Below are 21,656 nucleotides of genomic sequence, written 5' to 3'. Positions count from 1 at the left end.
TTTTTTTATACAATGGGTTCGAAAAGGGATAAATTTCCATAGAATTAGAGAAAGTTTTATATTTCAATTATGATACTTTAGAATGTGTTAATAGTTATGACTGTTTAGTTTTGAAATTTTCATCTGGTGGACTTTTTAAGACAGAAATAAAGAATTATAGAAAACATCACTAGAAGTTTACTTAAATTACAGTTATAAATATCACTAGCTCTACAGTATATAAAAAAGAAAATTAATATTTATGAATATTTACTACAGCATATTAACATTATTTTTTAAATATGAATTCACTTCTCAATAAATAAAGAGTATTTTAGGTGTAAAGAATAAGTCCTCTAACTTAGCTGTGCTAGAAAAATTGGTAAACTGGTAGATTCCATATATATAATTTCAGTTGAATTATCAATAGTGAAAAATTGGTTTAGAATTAAAAAAAATATGGAACAAAATCAAATAAATATTTACTACTATTAGCGAGTGTTGGTATTCATAAATACGTTGTACAAGTATTTTTAAAAAGCGGAATATTCATACTTTGTAATCAAGGTCATTTAGCAAATATTTGTAACAGTTTTATAAATTTGTAGAACACAACAATAACTGACACAAAATAATATACTTATTTTCAAGTAACAAAAAAAAGATTTATCTATCTTTAAACAATTTTCGATTTAGAAGTGTCAAATGCAAAATCAGAATCAGTGCTCATGATCTTAAATTAAAAAGAAACAGACATAAAACTTTATATACAGAAAGAAATCAGAGACTTTGTAAGAAATGTACCCTTAATATGGTTGTAGATGATTAACATTGTATTACAAGTTGTCAAGGATAGAAGGAGGATAGAGAAATATTTTTCGAGGATAAACAATATTCGTTATAACTTTTCAAATCTCTCAATTATTTTGGTTGTTTACTAATGAAAATGTGTTTATCCTAAAATATCTAGGGAACTATGTTATTTCATGGCTAGATGATGTCGAAACGTAAATTAATATACGTAATAACGATTCCTATTGCAATGATTTTATGGTTGCGGTACTGTGGTAATAAAATGCGCATGCTGATTATTAGTTGAAGATTTATGTATGTATTTTCTGATAATTTGAACATTTTTTTGGGATACAAATCATAATGCATTGTCCTCCTTGTATAATTTTCATACATCCCGTCAATGGCCCTTACTTAAGACAATACGTATCCTTATTCTTATTCTTATATCTATTATTTTGTAAATTTATTATAACGATGGAAACAAAAATTATTTAAATTGGAAAACATGGGAAACTTTTGGTACATTTTCTGGCTTATTGTTCGCTAGCGTGAGTCTGGTTACAAAACTATAAAGATGAAATGACAAATACGCTTGGGAAAAAAATAAACAAGTACTTTTACCAGATTTTTAACAATTAATATGCAAAGCGAAATTCTACTAGACTTATATTTTTGTAATGAACCTGTTGCAGCCGACATGCAATTGTCTTATAAACAGGCAATTCATGTATGGTGATTTTCAAGATGTAGCATTTGTTTTTAAAACATATCTTTTAAAGTTGTAGCTTTCTTTTTTTTAACAAATTGACACTGTTTGGGTATACAAAAATGGACATTGTCTATGTGACTAAGGATGGGGGATTGAGGATGACACAATAAGTATTTGAAGTCCAAGTTAAACAGTATTTGTGGTACGGGTATAAATGGATAGGAGTTCTTTTATTATTCTTTTCATATCTAATATTGAGTATGATTATGGCCTGAAATTTATCGTCATTTACTACAAAAGGTGCAAAAATAAAGGTACACATTTTAATGTAGGTAAGGTAACCCTGACCACAAGTATTCCCTATTGTTATTTAAATAATCTTCGAAAAGATTAAGGATGATTGGACGACTAGTATATAGTACATCCGTTTTAAATGCATTTTAGTTAATAACACAGCTTTGCTCTCCAATGCGAGAAAGTGTGCAATCACTACAGTGTTACTTAAGTTTATTTTCACTCTATTTTGTTTACTTTTTTGGGGTTTATTTATCCTTATCAATATAGATGCACCGAGAGTGTCCATCCCTTTTTTCAATGTTTACGTTGGAAGTAAGTGTTTACATTAAAAGATATTAAATCATTAATTTCATTTTAAAAGAAAAATCCTATATATATGTAAAATAATCAATTAAGATGAGTCGACATTTTACATTTGTCAATACATCAAAGTTGTCATTCAGTGTTTGACACGTGCTTGTACAGTTTGATAGCGTTAAATTGTTTTTTATATACAAAATGAGTTACAACAATGATTTGGTTCTAATGATGGGGATTCTCCCTATAACTTTCCCTATTCACAATCAGTAGCTGAGATTTATTTTTTAACAAGCCTGACTTTATTTGTGCATACATATTTGGTTGACATGTCTTACGGAGATCACGAAGTTTGATCTGTGTTAAATCACCGCAATGAATAATAATACAAGATGTACGGAAGTGTCTGATGGCGGGTCAAAATAACCGCGACTTGTTAAAATCACCGCAATGAATAACAATACAAGATGTTCGGAAGTGACTGGCGGCAGGTCAAAATAACCACGACTTGTTTAAACCATCGCTCTAGTCATTTATTAACGTGTGTTAATTACGTAAAACACTATGATAACGTAAAATAATATAAATATATTTTTGACTTAATGTTTTATGGCAAATAACACAATCGACACTCATATCTCATGTACTGCTACTTCCATATTCTCGTCGTTGTTTTCAGTATAATAGACACTTCCATATTCTTGAAGAAACTGTCAGAATAATAGACACTTCCATATTATTGACTTTGTTGTCAGTATAATAGACACTTCCATATTCTTGTCTTTGGTGTCAGTATAGTAGACACTTCCATATTTTTGAATTAACTGTCAGTATAATAAACACTTCCATATTCTCGTCGTTGTTTTCAGTATAATAGACACTTCCATATTCTTGAAGAAACTGTCAGAATAATAGACACTTCCATATTTTTTACTTTGTTGTCAGTATAATAGACACTTCCATATTCTTGTCTTTGTTGTCAGTATAATAGACACTTCCATATTCTTGTCTTTGTTGTCAGTATAGTAGACACTTCTATATTCTTGTCTTTGTTGTCAGTATAATAGACACTTCTATATTTTTGAATTAACTGTCAGTATAATAAACACTTCCATATTCTTGACTTTGTTGTAAATAAAAAAAGCACTTTAATATTTGTTTATCTAATTGTCAGTTCAAGAAACGCTTCCATATTCTTGTCTTTATTTTTAGTAAAAGAAACACTTCCACATTCCTGTTTTTATCGTCAGTAAAACAAACACTTCCAAATTTTGTTTTTATCGTCAGTAAAACAAACACTTCCAAATTTTGTTTTTATTGTCAGTAAAACAAACACTTCCACATTCCTGTTTTTATTGTCAGTAAAACAAACACTTCCACATTCCTGTTTTTATCGTCAGTAAAACAAACACTTCCACATTCCTGTTTTTATCGTCAGTAAAACAAACACTTCCACATTCCTGTTTTTATCTTCAGTAAAACAAACACTTCCACATTCCTGTTTTTATCGTCAGTAAAACAAATATTTCCACATTCCTGTTTTTATCGTCAGTAAAACAAACACTTCCACATTCCTGTTTTTATCGTCAGTAAAACAAACACTTCCAAATTTTGTTTTTATTGTCAGTAAAACAAACACTTCCAAATTTTGTTTTTATCGTCAGTAAAACAAACACTTCCAAATTTTGTTTTTATTGTCAGTAAAACAAACACTTCCACATTCCTGTTTTTATCGTCAGTAAAACAAACACTTCCACATTCCTGTTTTTATCGTCAGTAAAACAAACACTTCCACATTCCTGTTTTTATCTTCAGTAAAACAAACACTTCCACATTCCTGTTTTTATCGTCAGTAAAACAAATATTTCCACATTCCTGTTTTTATCGTCAGTAAAACAAACACTTCCACATTCCTGTTTTTATCGTCAGTAAAACAAACACTTCCGCATTCCTGTTTTTATCGTCAGTAAAACAAATATTTCCACATTCCTGTTTTTATCTTCAGTAAAACAAACACTTCCACATTCCTGTTTTCATCGTCAGTAAAACAAATATTTCCACATTCCTGTTTTTATCGTCAGTAAAAACAACACTTCCACATTCCTGTTTTTATCGTCAGTAAAACAAACACTTCCGCATTCCTGTTTTTATCGTCAGTAAAACAAATATTTCCACATTCCTGTTTTTATCGTCAGTAAAACAATTACTTCCATATCCTTGTCTTTATCGTCATTAAAATTAACACTTCTATATTATGTCTTAATTGTCAGTAAAACAAACACTTCCATATTCTTGTTTTTATTGTCAGGAAAACGAACACCTCCATGTTTTTGTCTTTGTTGTAAGTAAACCAAACACTTCTTCATTCTTGTCTTACTGTCTGTAAAATAGACACTTCCTTATTCTTGTCTTTATTGTCAGTAAACAAGCAATCTTACTGTCAGGTAAAAAACGCTTCTATTTTCTTGTCTTTATTTTCAGTTAAAGGTATTCCTATAAACAGACGTTTCAAAATTCTTCTCTTTACTCTCAGTTAAACAGACCCTTATTTATTCCTATCTTACTGCCAGTAAAATAAATACTACCATATTCTTGTCTTTATGCTTTAATATTATTTCTTCCTTGTCAGTGAAACGGACACTTCGTATAAAAGTCTTTCCTGTCAGTTAAACATATTCTTGAATTTTCTTGTCTTACCTGTCAGTAAAACAGACCGTTTTTCCGTTTGAATGGTTTCACACTAGTAATTTTGAGGCCCATTAAAGCTTTTTTGTTCGATGTGAGCCAAAGCTTCGTGTTGAAGGCCGTACGTTGACCTATAGTGGTTTACTTTTGTAGATTGTTGTTTGGGTGGAGAGTTATCTTATTGGCACTCACACCACATCTTCCTATATCTACTTCTAAATTCGTGTCTTACTTTCAGTCAAACAGACGCTTCTTTATTGCTTGCCTTTGCTATCAGTAAAACAGGCATTTTTTTTATTCTCGGATTTGCTATCAACAAACAGGCAATTTTGTTTTCTTGCATTTGCTATTTATTTTCCTCGGAACTCGTTTTTTTGCTATTTTACTTTACAATTGATTTTTCTTTATTGTTGGTATGTTTGTTATACTTTTTTGCATACGCTGCTATCTCAAAACTTTGTTTAGGCAATGTCTAAAATGTTAACTAACCTAAGTCACAATATCTTATTTAGAAAGGAATAGTTTCATACTATAATTTAAATACTTTATCTAGAAGATATTTTCGGTGTTGACACGATATCAATTATATGGTTATTTTTATAAATTTACTGTTTGCAAAGTATGAATTATTCCAAAATCTAAGGATTTTCTCATCCCAGGCATAGTTAACCTTTTTGGAATGTTTGGTCATTAATGCTCTTCAACTTTGTACTTTTGTACGTTTGGCTTGACTATTTTGATCTGAGTATCACTGATGAGTCTTATGTAGACGAAACGAGCGTTTTGCGTAATTAATTATTAGCCTGATACCTTTGAAAACTATATACACCACTAAGTGAATGCCACTGCTGGTGAACGTTTCGTCCCTGAGAGTATCACCAGCCCAGTAGACAGCACTTCGTTGTTGACATGAAAATCAATTATATGGTCATTTTTATAAATTAATTGTTTGCAAAAGTATGATTTATTGGCTATACTAAGGATTTTTGTATCCCAGGCAAGGACAACATTTTCCGTATATGGCAGAACCTTTTTAGAATTTTACGTTCATCAATGCTCTTCAACTTTGTACTATTTGGCTTTCCAAATATTTTGATCTGAACGTCAGTGATGATTCTTATGTAGACGAATGGCGCGTCTGGCGTACTAAATTATAAGCGTGGTAACTTTGATAACTATTTACACCACTGGGTCGATGCCACTGCTGGTGGACGAGGTTATCACCAGCCAAGTAGTCAACATTTCGGTGTTGGCACAAATATCAATTATGTTATGGTCATTGTTAAAAATCAGCTGTTTGCAAAAGTATGATTTATTCGAAATACTAAGGATTTTCTTATCACAGGCATAGATAACCTTAGTCGTATTGGGCACAACCTTTTGGATTTTTGGGTCATCAATGCTCTTCAGCTTTGTACTTGTGCCTTCTAACTATTTTGATATTAGCGTCATGGATAAGTCTTATGTAGACAAAACGCTCGTCTTGTGAATCAAATATAATCCTGCTATCTTTGATAACTATATATATATAACTGGGTCGATGCCACTGCTTATGGACGTTTCGTACTCAAGGGTATTACCAGTCCAGTAGTAAGCACTTCGGTGTTGACACGAATATCAATTATATGGTCATTTTTATATGAAATTTTCCAAATATAATAAGAATTTTCTTATCCAAGGCATAGATATTTGGCACAACTTTTTGGAATTTTGGGTCGTCAATGCTCTTCAACTTTGTTCTTGTTTGGCTTTCTAACTATTTAGATCTGAGCGACACTGATGAGTTGTCGAAACGTGCGTCTGGCGTATTAAATTATAAGCTTGATACCTTTGAAAGCTATTTTATTCTAGATATCGGTGGATTTATGTTATTATTTAGACACTCCAATATTATTGAATAAACTTGGCATCCTTGTAAATATCCAAGCTCTGTAACACACATATGACCAAAAAGGAAAACTAGAAATGAAAACAAATGATAGAAAAGGCAATTATAGGGAATACAACAAAAAAAGTTTGAAAATAATTCAGCATATAATGTAACACTGCATTTAAACACATCTTTGGGTAAACGCAGGCTGGAATGGTTAGCAGATCCTGGTCCACCAATGAAGCAAGCCACTCATTATTACGAGAGAAGTAAACATAAGAATTATCAACTCTGTCACACTTTTTTTTTATTGCAATGCAAATGATAAAGTAGTAATAGTTATAGGAGTAAATGTCTATAATGCAATATATCACTGGAGGAACAACAAATCTAAGTATTACATATTTGAGTGAAAACAGAAAAAAAGTCATTTTACCGATGCTCTGTTCATTCTTTTTCGAGAAAGCAGGTCTAGGTCTAGACTGTTATTACTCTACACCCTCCGTCTGAAAGACCTTGGGAAGGAAGCTTTCACTTTCGATCAAAGATTTCTTTGCTTCTATTTAAGAGAATTATTTGATAAAAACCACAAAAGAGGAGATACTATTTGATATACCCAAGAAGTGGCAGAAACCACTTATTAAACCAAAATCAAGAATACTGAGGTGTGAAAATTTTCTAACTAGTCGGAACTGAAAAACTGGGTTAAAACGTACGTATCGATTTCGATGAAGAAGTAATATGTATTAAATATTCAAGTATAAACTAAACCGCGATAATATGATATTTTGCATATAATAAAAAAAATAAATGAAAAGTTTATTTAAATGAACAGGTAATACCCAGTCAACAGAGCCAAGGTGCAGTTTCCTAATGTTTATTTAAACTTTAAAGTTCGATTGTTTAATGAACCCCTACGTGTTTACCTGAGCTGACCCATGATGTCATACAGGTAAACATGTCTAATAATAGAAATCCTTTATTGTAATGATGAAATGAATGAGTAACGTAGTATCCAAACCACGTGGTCAAAAGGGAAATACCTGATATCTGAAAAAGACAAAAAGAGATTTCATATTCAATAATAATATCATGGAGGGAAAGAAATATGTTGTCTACAATTTGGTGGTATCAATTAGTTTATGTTCCATTCTAGTACAAGGAAATACAACCGTAACTGGTAAGATTTATTATTTTGTATCTTTTTCTACAATTACTGGTATTAATATTTTTTTTATGCTTTGTCATTTCTTTGTTCATTTATAAACAAAGCTTTAAATATTTTAATCAAAACCATATAGATACCTTTTGGACTATTTAATTAAAAAATCTGTAACCCATACACATTATTAAATTATCTTTGTATAAATATTTATAAAACTAGTTATTTGACGACTTATCATAGTTATAGACTAATTAAATTCAATTGGGATCAATGACAGAAATGAATATACAACCAGTATATACAAATGAGATAACCGTTAATATTGAGGATCGATAGTAAAACAATTAAGGACTCGTTCGTGTTACACTATTATTAATGACAATTTTAAACAGCGTGTTGGTTCAAGTGTAAAACCGAAAAAGGGGGTATGATCAGCTGTATTCCTTTATACGAGTATTATGAAAATATAAAGATAAGCCATGATTTTCTTGTATTAGCATATATATTAGAGAACAGATTATTCATTTAATTATATTATTAATCAAATATATATCAACAAAACTACATATTTAAACTTACATTCGAATTGTCCGTTTGAAAAATAAAATGAATATCACTTGATTTTAAGATTTATAGGATATAAATGATATAAAGTAAGTAAATGTAACTTTAAAAATTTACTACAAACTGAGACAATACTTAAGATGCACGGAAAATTAAAGGGTAATTAAAGTAATCTAAGGACAAAAATTCAAAGCCATACCCCCCCCCCAAAAAAAAAAAAAACCAACAAAAAAATATAATAAATAAATAAAATGAAATAAAATAAAATAAGATAAACAGAGAAACATGAAAAAATATCAGAAAAAAACCCATAAAAAAACGAACACCACCAGAACATGGTACACAGAAAAACTTGAAATCTGTTTTGTTTTTGTGTTATTTTTTTACAATAACATTTCATATGTTTACATCAGATAGAAAGACAAGAATAATCACAACACACATCATATCAGTTGTGACGACAATTGTTACTTGTCAATCACAAGTTATGACCGATAGGGGAATTTATCACTAATTACTAAAATTGACGTGTTGACTTGCACTTTTAAAGGATTACATGTATACCAATACAGTACCACTTCAAATGACTAGCACACTGAATTATGAAGACTTGCGGTCAAATAAGACTAATAATGATCAATATTCTATTTGGCTTTATTACAATAAATTATCATAGATTACAAGTCTGTATTCTGTCTTGAGGGACAAACTTGTAAATTTCTGTATGATCTCTACTAAAAGAAATCCTCCTCCTGAAACCCATGTTATAGGATAGCAAATAATTGCATGGTCTACGTGCGGTTATCTGGGTTCATTCAAATAAAGACTATGATGTAAAAATTTAAATCGTAATGCATAATTTGAAAGATATTTTTTTTTGTATAGTTATCTTTATTGGTTATAAACGTAAATGTTTCATTAATTTGTAAGCATTTATATTGACCCAATTCTAGGTATATTACTATATAAGGTATAGATATATTGTATGTAACGCTTTTACCCACAATGCATTAAGCAATGTTTCTCAAATCATCCTTGAAAAGACAACTTTCTTACATAATATCTAGAGTAGTCCGGTATTAACGGGAATTATCAGCTGCTGTTCTAATCATACTGACAGACTTTAAAAACGCAACATTTTTTTTGGTCGATATGTTTATGTCATGATAAGTCGTCTTGCTTACCATGTTTCTTTCTGATAAGAAAATTATATACTTGACTCACCCGAGACATTTATTGACGTCTATGCCTAACTTAACTGAAATGATTGGACACCGGATTATTGATTTTCTACTTTTTATGAACGATAGATTTGAAAACCATACATGTTTTTTTTCTTCTCCATGAAACAGATCTTTGAATGCCCACTTTAAAATTTGTGAAACCTTGTTTTGTTTCCGTACTACCGTAACTGAATTTCAGAATCAGGTGATAAGAATTCTGCAGGCATGAATAAGTCAACATGCCGTCGCTCGACAATTTTATGTCCAAATTCCCCTTTTTGTACTTACAACAACTGTATGGGCAGGCGGTATTCGTAAATGAATCCCATTGACCAGGTCACTACGACTTGTAGGTGCAACGATAAAGGTTAATGACTGCAACGACAACCTCCAACTGAGTCGCAAGATGTCATGGGAGGCAAATTCGATTTATTTTCACGAGAGATTCACATCAAACAAGCTTATGTATAGATGATACTGACGTGTACATTTTCATGTGAATTTCACGTGATTTGGAATTCACAACGAAATACTTTATTTTAAAACTCACGTGAATTTCACGTGATATAAAAATTATGTGATTTTCATGTGAAATTCATGTTAGTTTCAAATGAGGTTTACTTGAAACTTGCATGCACTGATTTCAACTAATGTGCAGGTATAAGCTCGTTTGAGGTGAAATTCACGTGAGATTAATTTTATGTGAGATTCACATTGATTTTAATATACAAGTGCTTTATATTTGAAATAGAAAAGTAATTAAGTAGCAGTGCTGCGTTTTTAAGGTATGTCAGTATAGTCACGACCTTAAAGTACTCATATTACAATTTTTTTTACATTAAATCTGACTTAATGAAAGTAGATAACGACACAGAATGATCCTTGTCTTGTGGGTTACTTTCTAGGTCTTATCATTTCATCACGTCATATTGATTTTCCAGGACCACCTTTTTAACTCATTTATTTTCGTCCTGAACATGCATGAAATAATTGCCACTGGACGTTTAGCTATCAACAATAACAACAACCTTTTTCAACTTTAGGCAATTAGTTTTGAGAGAATGTAAATTTCATTTTTTTTCATTAATTATAACTATTGGGTACTAAAAATAGCCTGTTTAAATTGTGTATGATTGGTAAGGTGTATTTATATGGTTAGTCAATACTTTTATCATTTGACACTTTAAATGTGACGTCAAGCACCTATACTTTCGTGTTTCGTTTTTCCAGTTACTTGTATAAAAAGGTGGGAAATTTCACAATAGGAATTCCTATTTTCTTTGATTAGATTTTGAAATATTTTGACCACAAAGTGTGGAGGAACTCTCATGGACATACATATACTAGGCATTTTTTTTTTTAATGATAACTAAAATTGATAACAGATAAATGTTGAATTCAAGAATATGATTTTTGTTACAATTAAAATAAGTTCTTACACCTAATGGGTTGACATTAGTTTATCACATGTTCTTTAAAGCTTCAATGATTGTGACAGAACACAAATGATTCTTAATACATATACTTCGCATGAAATTTAAAACAACAATAAAAGATCTGCAGAGTCAGAAATAATTGAACCAATTTGAAAGCTTTGGTGACATCGTGACGTACTGCACGCCGTTTCTTCTTTATGATGTAAACAACGCATCAAACCATTCGGTCAACTGCAAATGGTATAATTTTCCCTAAACGGAATTCGTGTTGAAGCTGTAGAAACATGAAAGGGAACAAATCGTGTGTAATGTCCATTATGTTAGACCACTCAACAATCACGTCTTTGATACACGAGTTCGTGCGTAAAAAAAACTCATTTTCTTCTTAAACATTTTTTTTCAAATAAAGCAACATGTAGCTTTTAATCATTTTAATGGTTTGTAATATCACATATTGCATGTATGTCATTATTCAAGTAAAAAGGTTAGAAATAATACATGATCTATTAGGTTAGAAAAAATACATGATCTATTACTTGTTTGTTTTTTTGTTTTAATTCAAGTGATTGAAAGTCTGTTTTATCTTAATGTCCGATACAAGAACTTGATATTTTACATGTTCTTCGTGCTTCATTCATATAATTCATCGAATAAGCTATGTTTAAAGTTAAACATTACAACATATTTAAAATGTTTAGACCTAACAGTAGAATATATAAAATGTTTGAACAGTAAAACGACACGTTAACATATTTCAAGTATAATTATGTCCTCGAAAGCTTCCTTATTACCGGGTACGTACTGAAAGACCTAGTGGTGACCTTGGCCGAGAATTATAGAATGAACTGATATTTTATAGGAATTAAACACTTCTAAATATAGGCTGGTTTAATTCCTATAAAATATTCTTTACTGAATTCACAAAAGATATTCATGAATATATTTAACCCCGCCGCAATTTTGAGTGTGGGAGTTTCTTGCTGCATTGAAGACCTGTTGGTGGCCATTCGGCTGTTGTCTGCTCTATGGTCAGCTTGTTTTCTGCTCTATGGTCAGTTTGTTGTCGCTTTGACACACTCCCCATTTCCTTTTTCAATTTTATTTGATCGATTCCTGTAAAATATACTTGTATTTCAATAATTATCTGCCATACATTTAATTACTACCGATGAAGATCTTAGATCCTAAAAAAAAAACCCAGGGGAACAGAGGAAAACCTGGCAAAATTCACGTTGTAATTTTAAATCGAGACCATTATGAAAAATCCAGATCGTGCCAAAAAAGTACTAATTCCATGCAGCAGTACTTTGTGTTTGTAACAAGCGTCTTATTACATTTATTTCGGGTGCTTTCGATAAAGCTTGAAAAGCACATATTATATAAACTTATCAAACTAAATTCACTCATACAAAAACATCTTCAAAGGTCAATTATGGAATAAAAACATGATTTCAAATTAGTAGTATACAATCGCAAAACCAAGCTTAAAGTGTTGCGATCTTAAAACTTTCTTTCATAAAAAATAAAAAAATACCGTACTTTCACCTAAAAACAGTCGTTCTTACAACATTGAACAGCAGTATATATCCAACATGCGGCTCCAGTAGAAGCGATCATAGTTTGAACATGTTGATCATTTTATCTTGAAAAATGCAAAACGAATCAGGTGTCAAAAAAACAAATTTTGTTTAACTATGATACTGAATTTTGTCGCTGCACCATGTTAGGTGTTCTGGATCATAGTGATGCTTTAAATGACCAATGTTAACGAGTTCGAATGACATCGTTAAAAAGAAATATCTATCGCTATGGACTCTAAGACCTACTTAATTCAAGATTAAAAGGGATAATATATTTACTTTTACTTAATTCGTATGTTTTTACACGTACTTAATATAAGTTTCAAAGCGATATTTCTAATGACACTTCTAATCAGAATATAAGATAAACCTTTGTTTTACTTAGGATGTTTTTCCGGTGATTCCATTTATGGCTTGTTCAGTATAACTGTTTTTGTAGTGATTTCAACAATATATATATTTAGTACTAAACATTTTACAACAAGGATATAGATATTATTTAAAGATCAAACGTGTTTACTTGTACTATTTCAAATATAATAAAAGTGGCATTGCAGGAATAAAAAAATGAGATATAGTTTATAAAGCAGTACAAACTCTTCCTGATTGTATATGATACTTCTATGAAATCTAATCGAGAGTTCAGTCGTCAATATAATAGTGAAGAAAATAATTAAAGATATAGTACAATAGCCTCACTTTATGTTAATATGATAAGATTGACAAAGGAATACATTGCTTTCAGTCACAGAAAACCCTTTCAGATGCGTTTTTTTTATTGTTTTGTTAGAACTTTTTTTTTTTATACCAACATCATGGAGTTAAGTCCATTTTCTAAACTTCATTTTAAAAATTGCCCTTTCTGCTATGTAGAATTGTTAATTCCACAAAAAAATCTGCATACAATTATACATTTCAACTGTATTTTTATGAAGAAAACACGTACTAACATGCCATTATGACATTATGACATTGCAGGGTATATATGGGTGGTAGCAATTTAAAACGAACTATTATGATAGAAAAACACAAAATATAAACACAAAATCAGATCATTCGCAGCAAAAAAAAAACAACAACAAAAACCGCCACACACACAAAATGCAAAAAGAAAAGCGCTTTTATTGCTGTTCTTCATATCCAGTCACATAATAACAGTTAACTAGGTAAAGCAGATGCCATATTGAAAATATATAACAACATTCAAATCATCACAAAACTAAATTTTATTGGATTTATTGTTTTCGATATAAAGACCTCATTTGTTTTCTTCCGTCAATTAATACACTTTATGTCCAGGCATTGATATTTGTAGTGTATAGTGTTAAAAATATATGATAAATGATTGACTGTTGCTGGGTCAGGGACATATGAACGCTATTACCACATAAATGAAGAATCTAATTCTTACCATTTCTTTAACTGTAGGGTATTGGACCCAGTGGTATGACGTAGACACACCCAGAGTTGGTGTCGGTGACGTAGAGACAGTATCTGCTATAGAAAATGTAAGTTACTTATATTAAACTAGTAAGATGTAACACTAAGACTTTGCATGTGATATATTGAGTCGGTACCTGTTTTCATAACCAGGCTTGTTGTATATATATATATCTTCAATGTATTTTTCTCTCTAAAGAGACGTTCGACAAAAAAGTATGTGTGTCTTTCTATGTTGTGATGTTATACTATAATAGTTTCAGGTATTGGTTAAAGGTTGGTAACTACTTAAACGTTTACACCCGCTGCATTTGTTAAAACTTGTCCTAAGTCAGGAACCTGATGTTTAGTGGTTGTCGTTTGTTTATGTGGTTCATACATGTCTCTTGTCTTGTTTATTATATAGATTAGACCGTTGGTTTTCCCGTTTGAATGGTTTTATACTAGTCTTTTTTTTACCCTTTATAGTTGCTGTTCGGTGTGAGTCAAGGCTCCGTGTTAATGACCGTACATTGACCTATTTGGTTTACTTTTACAAATTATGACTTAGATGAAGAATTGTCTCATTGTCACTAATGCCACATCTTCTTATATCTATGAAACATTTTTTTTTTTTCATATTTCATATTAATATGACCAGCAATGTATTATAAAGGCCGACACACTGTAAAAGTCTTATGTATAATCAAGCATTTCTGTTTACAGGAAGGACCATCAATTTGTGATGAACAATATTTCATATATCACAGTGAATGCAGGACACATATCTTTGATAACTGGTTGGAATTTACAGAACGCGATGCACATCTAGCACCTGACACACTGTTTAACGCCTGTACAAAAACAGGATTAGAATGCAGGAACGAAGATCAACCAATGGAAGCTACGTGTAGGGATTACCAGATCCGATTCTACTGTGCATTACCACTAGGTATATTAACCATTTCATTATTGATGAGATTATTTAAGGTTCTGTACAGTACGATAAATACAGGGCGTCTGAAGTACATGGAGTAGTAACGTTAGATACACACATTGTCTGGATGTGAAACCTACGGTTGATTGTGTGTAATACATATAAACTAGGAGATGTGGTATAATTGCTAATGAGACAACCATCCATCAGAGATCAAAACAGAAGGATCTTAGCAACCATAGCAAACTATACGATATTCAACATAGTAAGCTATAAATAATCCTTGCATTACAGAATTATGAGAAAAAAAAAAAATACGGTAAAAAATAAGCTAATTTGTTTTGAAACAATAATAATTTAAACAAATACGAAAAATGGCAGACTGCAATTTACGATGACCACTGAATAACAGTCACACTTAAAAAAAAAGGCGGAATAAAGCATGTGTATGCAAATATGCTTAGCACACTTAGCACACCAGATTCTGAGTGTGTCTATAGCACACCAGATTCTGAGTGTGTCTATAGCACACCAGATTCTGAGTGTGTCTATCATATTAAGTCGGTTACTGTTCGATATCTCTAAGGTGCCTATCTCATTAAGTCGGTCGCTGTTCGATATCTCTAAGGTGCCTATCTCATTAAGTCGGTCGCTGTTCGATATCTCTAAGGTGCCTATCTCATTAAGTCGGTTGCTGTTCGATATCTCTAAGGTGCCTATCTCATTAAGTCGGTTGCTGTCCGATATCTCTAAGGTGCCTATCTCATTAAGTCGGTTGCTGTTCGATATCTTTAAGGTGCCTATCTCATTAAGTCGGTTGCTGTTCGATATCTCTAAGGTGCCTATCTCATTAAGTCGGTCGCTGTTCGATATCTCTAAGGTGCCTATCTCATTAAGTCGGTCGCTGTTCGATATCTCTAAGGTGCCTATCTCATTAAGTCGGTCGCTGTTCGATATCTCTAAGGTGCCTATCTCATTAAGTCGGTCGCTGTTCGATATCTTTAAGGTGCCTACTTTAAGTCCGGAGACTATCAATTCAGTTGTTTATCTTAATATAAACTATAATTGATATAATGTAAACATTAGTTAAGTTAATCATTGCAATGTCTTGAGGCGAGTGATGAATGGTCTCCTGTCGAAAAGGTCTTGCTTGTCCAACATAGTAAATGTATACATCTGATTCACAACATAAACGTGCATGTACATAAATGGTACTTGTGACATACATGACAAGTTCTGTGGAAGATACATTATTAAGTTCACAGTTCATTTACCAAAAAATGAGTTACCGCCATTTTCTATTATACATGTACATATTACACAAAACATGATACATATAGACATCTTAATTTTGATTGTATGTATTGTTGATCCTTGGCAAATATCAATCAGTCACCATTTCATATCCATATTTGTTTCCAGGTAAAGACATCATAAAAGAAGATAACAGTTCAATGATAGCATTAGCTGCGGGTCTAACATTTTTATTTCCGATTGTTGTCGCACTTATCATAAACATTTGTCATAGACACTGTCGTAAAAAGCCTGCCAATCGACTTCCGATTGTGGCAAGAAGTCGGTCGAGAGATAGCATCGTCAACCAGGCTTTGTTTGATGCACCACCTAGTTATAATTTACTTTTCGGTCATGACTCGACCGTTGTTAGTACAGAACACTTAATTCAAAGTGAAACTCGAACATCACATGAAGAACCTTTATCAAATGAACATCGACCAAATCAGATCTGTATTCATACATTACCTTCTTCGAACAATTTAACGATGGATTCCGAATCGGTATCTGAAGCCGATAGTTGTTACAGACAATTCCGGGACAGAATCAAGAAACTTCCGGGAATGCATTTATCAGTTATGGACATGTATACTCAGTATCGAGACGGAAGTAGTACAACACCTCCACCATCTTATAATGAGGCTCTGGTTATACTTTCTACTCTTCCGGAAAAACAGGACGAGTCTTGATTCATCGAATCTAATAACGAGGCTCTGGTTATACTTTCTACACTTCCGAAAAAACAAGACGATTCTTAATTCAACAAATGTTTAAATTTGTTATTCATGAGTGCCATTTTATAAATGTGTCCGAGTTATGTGCCAAACAACCAAAACTAAAGAAATCCAATACTTATAATCTCTGAAGACAACCTCTTTTATTTAGAGGTAGATCAAAGAGTAATCTAGCATAATATGAGCAACGTTGTCAAATATTTAGAGAGATAGTGTTCTTTTGAACATTATATCTGTGAGAGGATCCATTTATGATTGAATTTGTTTTATAGATTTAATAGTTATTTATTAAATTGTTTATAATTATAAATATATATTTTACCTGTTATGATACTTATAATTACTTATTACTTATGGTTCGGTAAACGAATACATGTTGGTGTACCTATAAAAGGGTACACGAATCTAACATCTTTTCACGAATGTGACCTACCAAATTAGATTATTTACCGGGTTTATAATATTAACATGAACAACACTACGGGTGCAACATGTGGAGCAGGATCTTCCTGAAAACCTGAGATCACCCCCAATTTTGGTTGGGTTTCGTTTGTTTTGCTCAGTCTTCAGTTTTCTATGTTGTGTCTTGTGTACTATTATTTGTCTGTTTGTCTTTTTATTTTTTTTGCCATGGCGTTTCCTTGGCTTCCATATTCTTCGTGTCTTTTTGCTTTTCGCAGAGATTTAATTTAATTTAAATCTACTCAGAAGACAAAGAGATAAAAGATATTTGTTATAACTGGACATTATATATATGACAAAACCAGGAGAATAAGGGCCAAATCAAAGTCTCTCATTGTGGACATTCATAAATATAAAAATAAGAAGATGTAATTTGTTTGCTAATGAGACAACTTTCATACAGAGTCTTAAGAACGAACAGAAGTTTAACAACTATATATGTTATTCGCCTCAAATTAAGCCCAATAATGTCAGATCTTATTCTTTATTTTTCCCTAAACAGGATTCGAACACTTGCTTCTGTGACATCGTGACTACACCACCTGTACCATGTCCAGTGCAAGTCGAATGGTCTAGGGAGCTGGATTTTGTGTATGATAAACGAATAAATTAATTTATTGTTGTTAAAAAGGAGGGTTCATACAGTTGGCTATCATTGACTTGTTAGACTGGTTTCTACTGGTCAGTATATCTAAAACAGAAATGGAACATAACGTAAATGTAAACCATTCATGTATTTTAGAAAAAAAGATTCAAAGTTGGACTGAAGGTCGACACATTTAAACAATTTTAACAGATGTACATGTATTGTTACATGTAGTGTGACGATATCTAACTTCATATTCTGACCTCACAAATTTATGTAAAAATCAAATTGAGTTTTGCTACCGATTTGAACAGAATGGATAAGGCATTTGTATTACTCATGTGTATGTCAAACTGGTCACGTAGTATACGAGTACTAGGCTAGTTATGAACGATTTTATATAATTACAAAACACCGCAGTGAACACGTGAGACATTCATCAAATTACACGTTCCTCGAAGGCGCTAAATAAACCAAAATAATTAGACTTGTGGTAGACCAGGAACTGCAGACCTTTCTGTATCACCTGATCAGTGTCTTAATCAGGATAATCTTAATCAGGATCATATTCTACTTCTAACGCAAGATCCTCTGGACTATGATTTATAACAGTTATTTTTATAGTTTTGCCATACAATTATTCTGTGACTATGTGTTAGATGTGAAAGACCTGAAATCATTTGAATTGAAATTCGAACATCTTTGATAATTTTCTACTTTACTTATGTCATGCATATAGATAATGTTATTATATCCGGTATGACTAAGAAGTAATTCAGAATGATATTTTAGGATCAATAGATAATTTGTCTTTTAAATTTTCCGTGTTCTTTATTATGACCGAATGAAGTAACCAATCTGTTTATACTTCGTCACAACTATACATTGTTTGATAGGGGTGTATTTATGTTCCGTGCATGATCGAATCTTTTTGATAGAAAATCATACTACATCGCTTTATTTCATAAGATAGGAAATTATACTACATCGCTTTATTTTATATACAAATCTAATATTTTTCTAGTTTTTAATCTTTTTTTCAAGAACCATCGTCTAATTTCTACATATGAACAAATGAGACTTTTGTCAAAAACAATATTGAATAAAATTTTGAACTGGTGCTAGTTTTGGCGAAATGAGAGCGTATTTTGTACGGCCTATTTTGTATTCACTAAACATACATTTGACCACAGAAAGTCAAGAAAATAGTAAAATTAATGTTTCTAAATTTGCATTAATTTCACTTTAGTTTTAAAATAACAATACGCATTTTGTTTTGAAAGTTTTCTTTAAACGGAAAGAAGTTACGTTTTATTCTGGTCTGACAAAAAGGTGAAAAGGGGGGGGGGGGGGGGGGGGGGGAATGAAGCCCTAACTAGGCTGTTATTTATTGTTGATTGAAGATAGTTTCATAGCTCTGATAAATTCGTTCACAAATTTTTAAACAGGCGGTGATTTTAACCTTGACACTTGGTTCATTGACAGCTGTCTTATTCTGAAGAAAATTTGTTCAACAAAAACTTAAGATTCTATGTTTTAATCAGTGTAAAATTTACTTCTTTTTGCTGTTGTAGTGTTTGTTAGATACGTAGGGAGCTCCTCTTCTTTGGACCATCTCAAGTCTGTTAGTCTCTGTCTTAAGGTATGGATCTTATTCTGGACTTGCGCACCAAAGTTTTGTAAGCATTCTTCTTCACTGTAGTTGATCATATATTTGAATATCTTTGTAGGAAACCCATTGTTCTATTTGCCTGGTCACATATATTATTTACGTGGTCTTTCCATCTTAGTTCTGATGTAAATATGCAGCCTAGGTATTTTGCACTGCTGACGTACTGTATGAAGTTGCAATTGTGTTAATTTTCCTGATTATGGTGAGTACATTGCATTAGTCAGGGTAGAATGACATTTTCCATTTTCTTTCCCAAATCTAAAGCGCGTCCAGATTTTTTGTTAATCATATGCATCTTTGTCTGACGATATCGTAAGGTAAGCTATTGTGTCGTCTGCAAATAGTCGGACTGTAGATTTAATTCCATCTCACATGTCCTTTATGTACAACAGGAATAGTGAGGGCCCCAAGTACTAAGCCTTGGTGTACTCCTGACTACATCAATATGAGATTAACATTCTCCATCCACGACTGCTGCTTGGTTTGATTAGACATGAAGCTCACGAACCATTTATTGACCTTTCCTTGGATACCATAGTGTTCTAGTTTATACATCAGTAGACTGTGACTGACCTTATCAAAGACTTTCGTAAAGTTCAACATGAGTTCATCTGTTTGCTTTCCTGCGATGGTGTTAGTGTTATTATCCACAGATTCAATCAAATGGATTTCAATATTAAATATAGATTATAACATGGCATTTTGCATATCAGACCCCTTATTAGTCTTAGGTCATGATATCAGCCCGAGAGCCGACAGATTTTGACCATGGGTTGATAAGGGGTCTGATATGAAAAATGACAAGTTCTTTTTATCATATACTTCAACAGAAGACATACAGAAAAACTCTATTTGTAAAACTTTGAAAAATGGGTTTGTATTAATATTTGTTATTCATTTTTTAATAATATATTTTCCTAATTCCTAATATTCTATTTTTATCCAACTTTGTTGTGTTTTACACACACAAAAAAACCCATACCAATATGTTATATTTTCCGGGAATTGCAGAAACATGACGTCGAAATGTCTACAAGGCTACAGATATTCTTCAAATTTAAGGAATAATTGTATGTACAAATAAGTTTTATCATGGGGTACAATTATAGCATTATTTTCTAAAAGTTATATGCATGATAACAAGCCATATACATAGAGAATAATACATGGCAAAATCCGTATCATATGTCGTATCATCCCGAGACATCAATATCAGCCCAAGGGCCTTTAGGGATGATATTGGTCGAGGGTGATACGGCATGTGATACGGATTTTGCCATGTATTATACGCTTTATCATATGTTTCAACAGAAGAGTATTATATGAACTGTTTTCTGATCCATAGCACTGGCTAACCTTCAGTTCTACTTTTGTCTTGTTTCAAAGGCCTTAAAAAAACTGCTCAATTACTAATCCGAAGCACCTTGGTTACCTTACAATTTGCGTGCTGTTTTTTTTTAAAATATTTTGTTTATTTTTGTATTTTTTATAGTTGTATTTAGTGTGCCAAAAGCTATAAAAACTTGACGTTCGTGACGTCACATACAATATGAAAACGACGTTCGTGACGTCACATACCAAACAATGACGTCATTAAAAATAATAAATTGAGGAAATTTTTCATTGTTTTTTTGATAAAAAAAAAAATTAAAACTGACTTTATGTAAAAAAAATAAATAAAAAAAAAGTAGGGGTGTGATAAAGGTAAGGGGTGCGATAAAGGGTAGGGGTGTGATAAAGGGTATGCGATAAAGGGTGCGCATCAAAGTTGCGCGATATGAATTAAACAGCAGGCTATTTATCACATATGCAAACCTACTGTATTTACTACTAAACATATGATAAATATAGAATAATAGGTAGTTTTGTTTTTGATACTGACTATATCATGTGGAATATCTAGACGAGCCCGATAAATGTAATTTTCATATCAAAATCTTCCCTTGAGCCTGT

The 21,656-nt window shown here is 31.8% G+C and overlaps 1 protein-coding gene across 1 annotated transcript; it reads left to right on the top strand.

Moving 5' to 3' along the window:
• The first annotated feature begins 7,598 nt into the window (after window positions 1-7,598).
• On the top strand, window positions 7,599-17,251 carry LOC134712772 (uncharacterized). The gene is made up of 4 exons (XM_063574625.1): window positions 7,599-7,812; window positions 14,029-14,108; window positions 14,746-14,971; window positions 16,379-17,251. Exons 1-4 carry the CDS (start codon window positions 7,725-7,727, stop codon window positions 16,936-16,938), a joined length of 954 nt encoding a protein of 317 aa, XP_063430695.1. The 5' UTR covers window positions 7,599-7,724; the 3' UTR covers window positions 16,939-17,251.
• The last annotated feature ends 4,405 nt before the right edge of the window (window positions 17,252-21,656 follow it).

This window comes from Mytilus trossulus, chromosome 3, assembly GCF_036588685.1.
Source record: "Mytilus trossulus isolate FHL-02 chromosome 3, PNRI_Mtr1.1.1.hap1, whole genome shotgun sequence".
In the NCBI taxonomy this organism is placed as follows: Eukaryota; Metazoa; Mollusca; class Bivalvia; order Mytilida; family Mytilidae; genus Mytilus; species Mytilus trossulus.
The sequence above is the reverse complement of the archived record's forward strand: the minus strand, read 5'-3'. Positions and strand labels throughout refer to the sequence as shown.

Excerpts from the sequence above, each read along its gene's own strand:
- LOC134712772 (XM_063574625.1), top strand. The coding sequence starts at position 7,725 with ATGGAGGGAAAGAAATATGTTGTCTACAATTTGGTGGTATCAATTAGT. Across the intron at positions 14,109-14,745 it reads CAGTATCTGCTATAGAAAAT|GAAGGACCATCAATTTGTGA; the intron begins GTAAGTTACTTA and ends TTCTGTTTACAG. Across the intron at positions 14,972-16,378 it reads CTACTGTGCATTACCACTAG|GTAAAGACATCATAAAAGAA; the intron begins GTATATTAACCA and ends ATTTGTTTCCAG.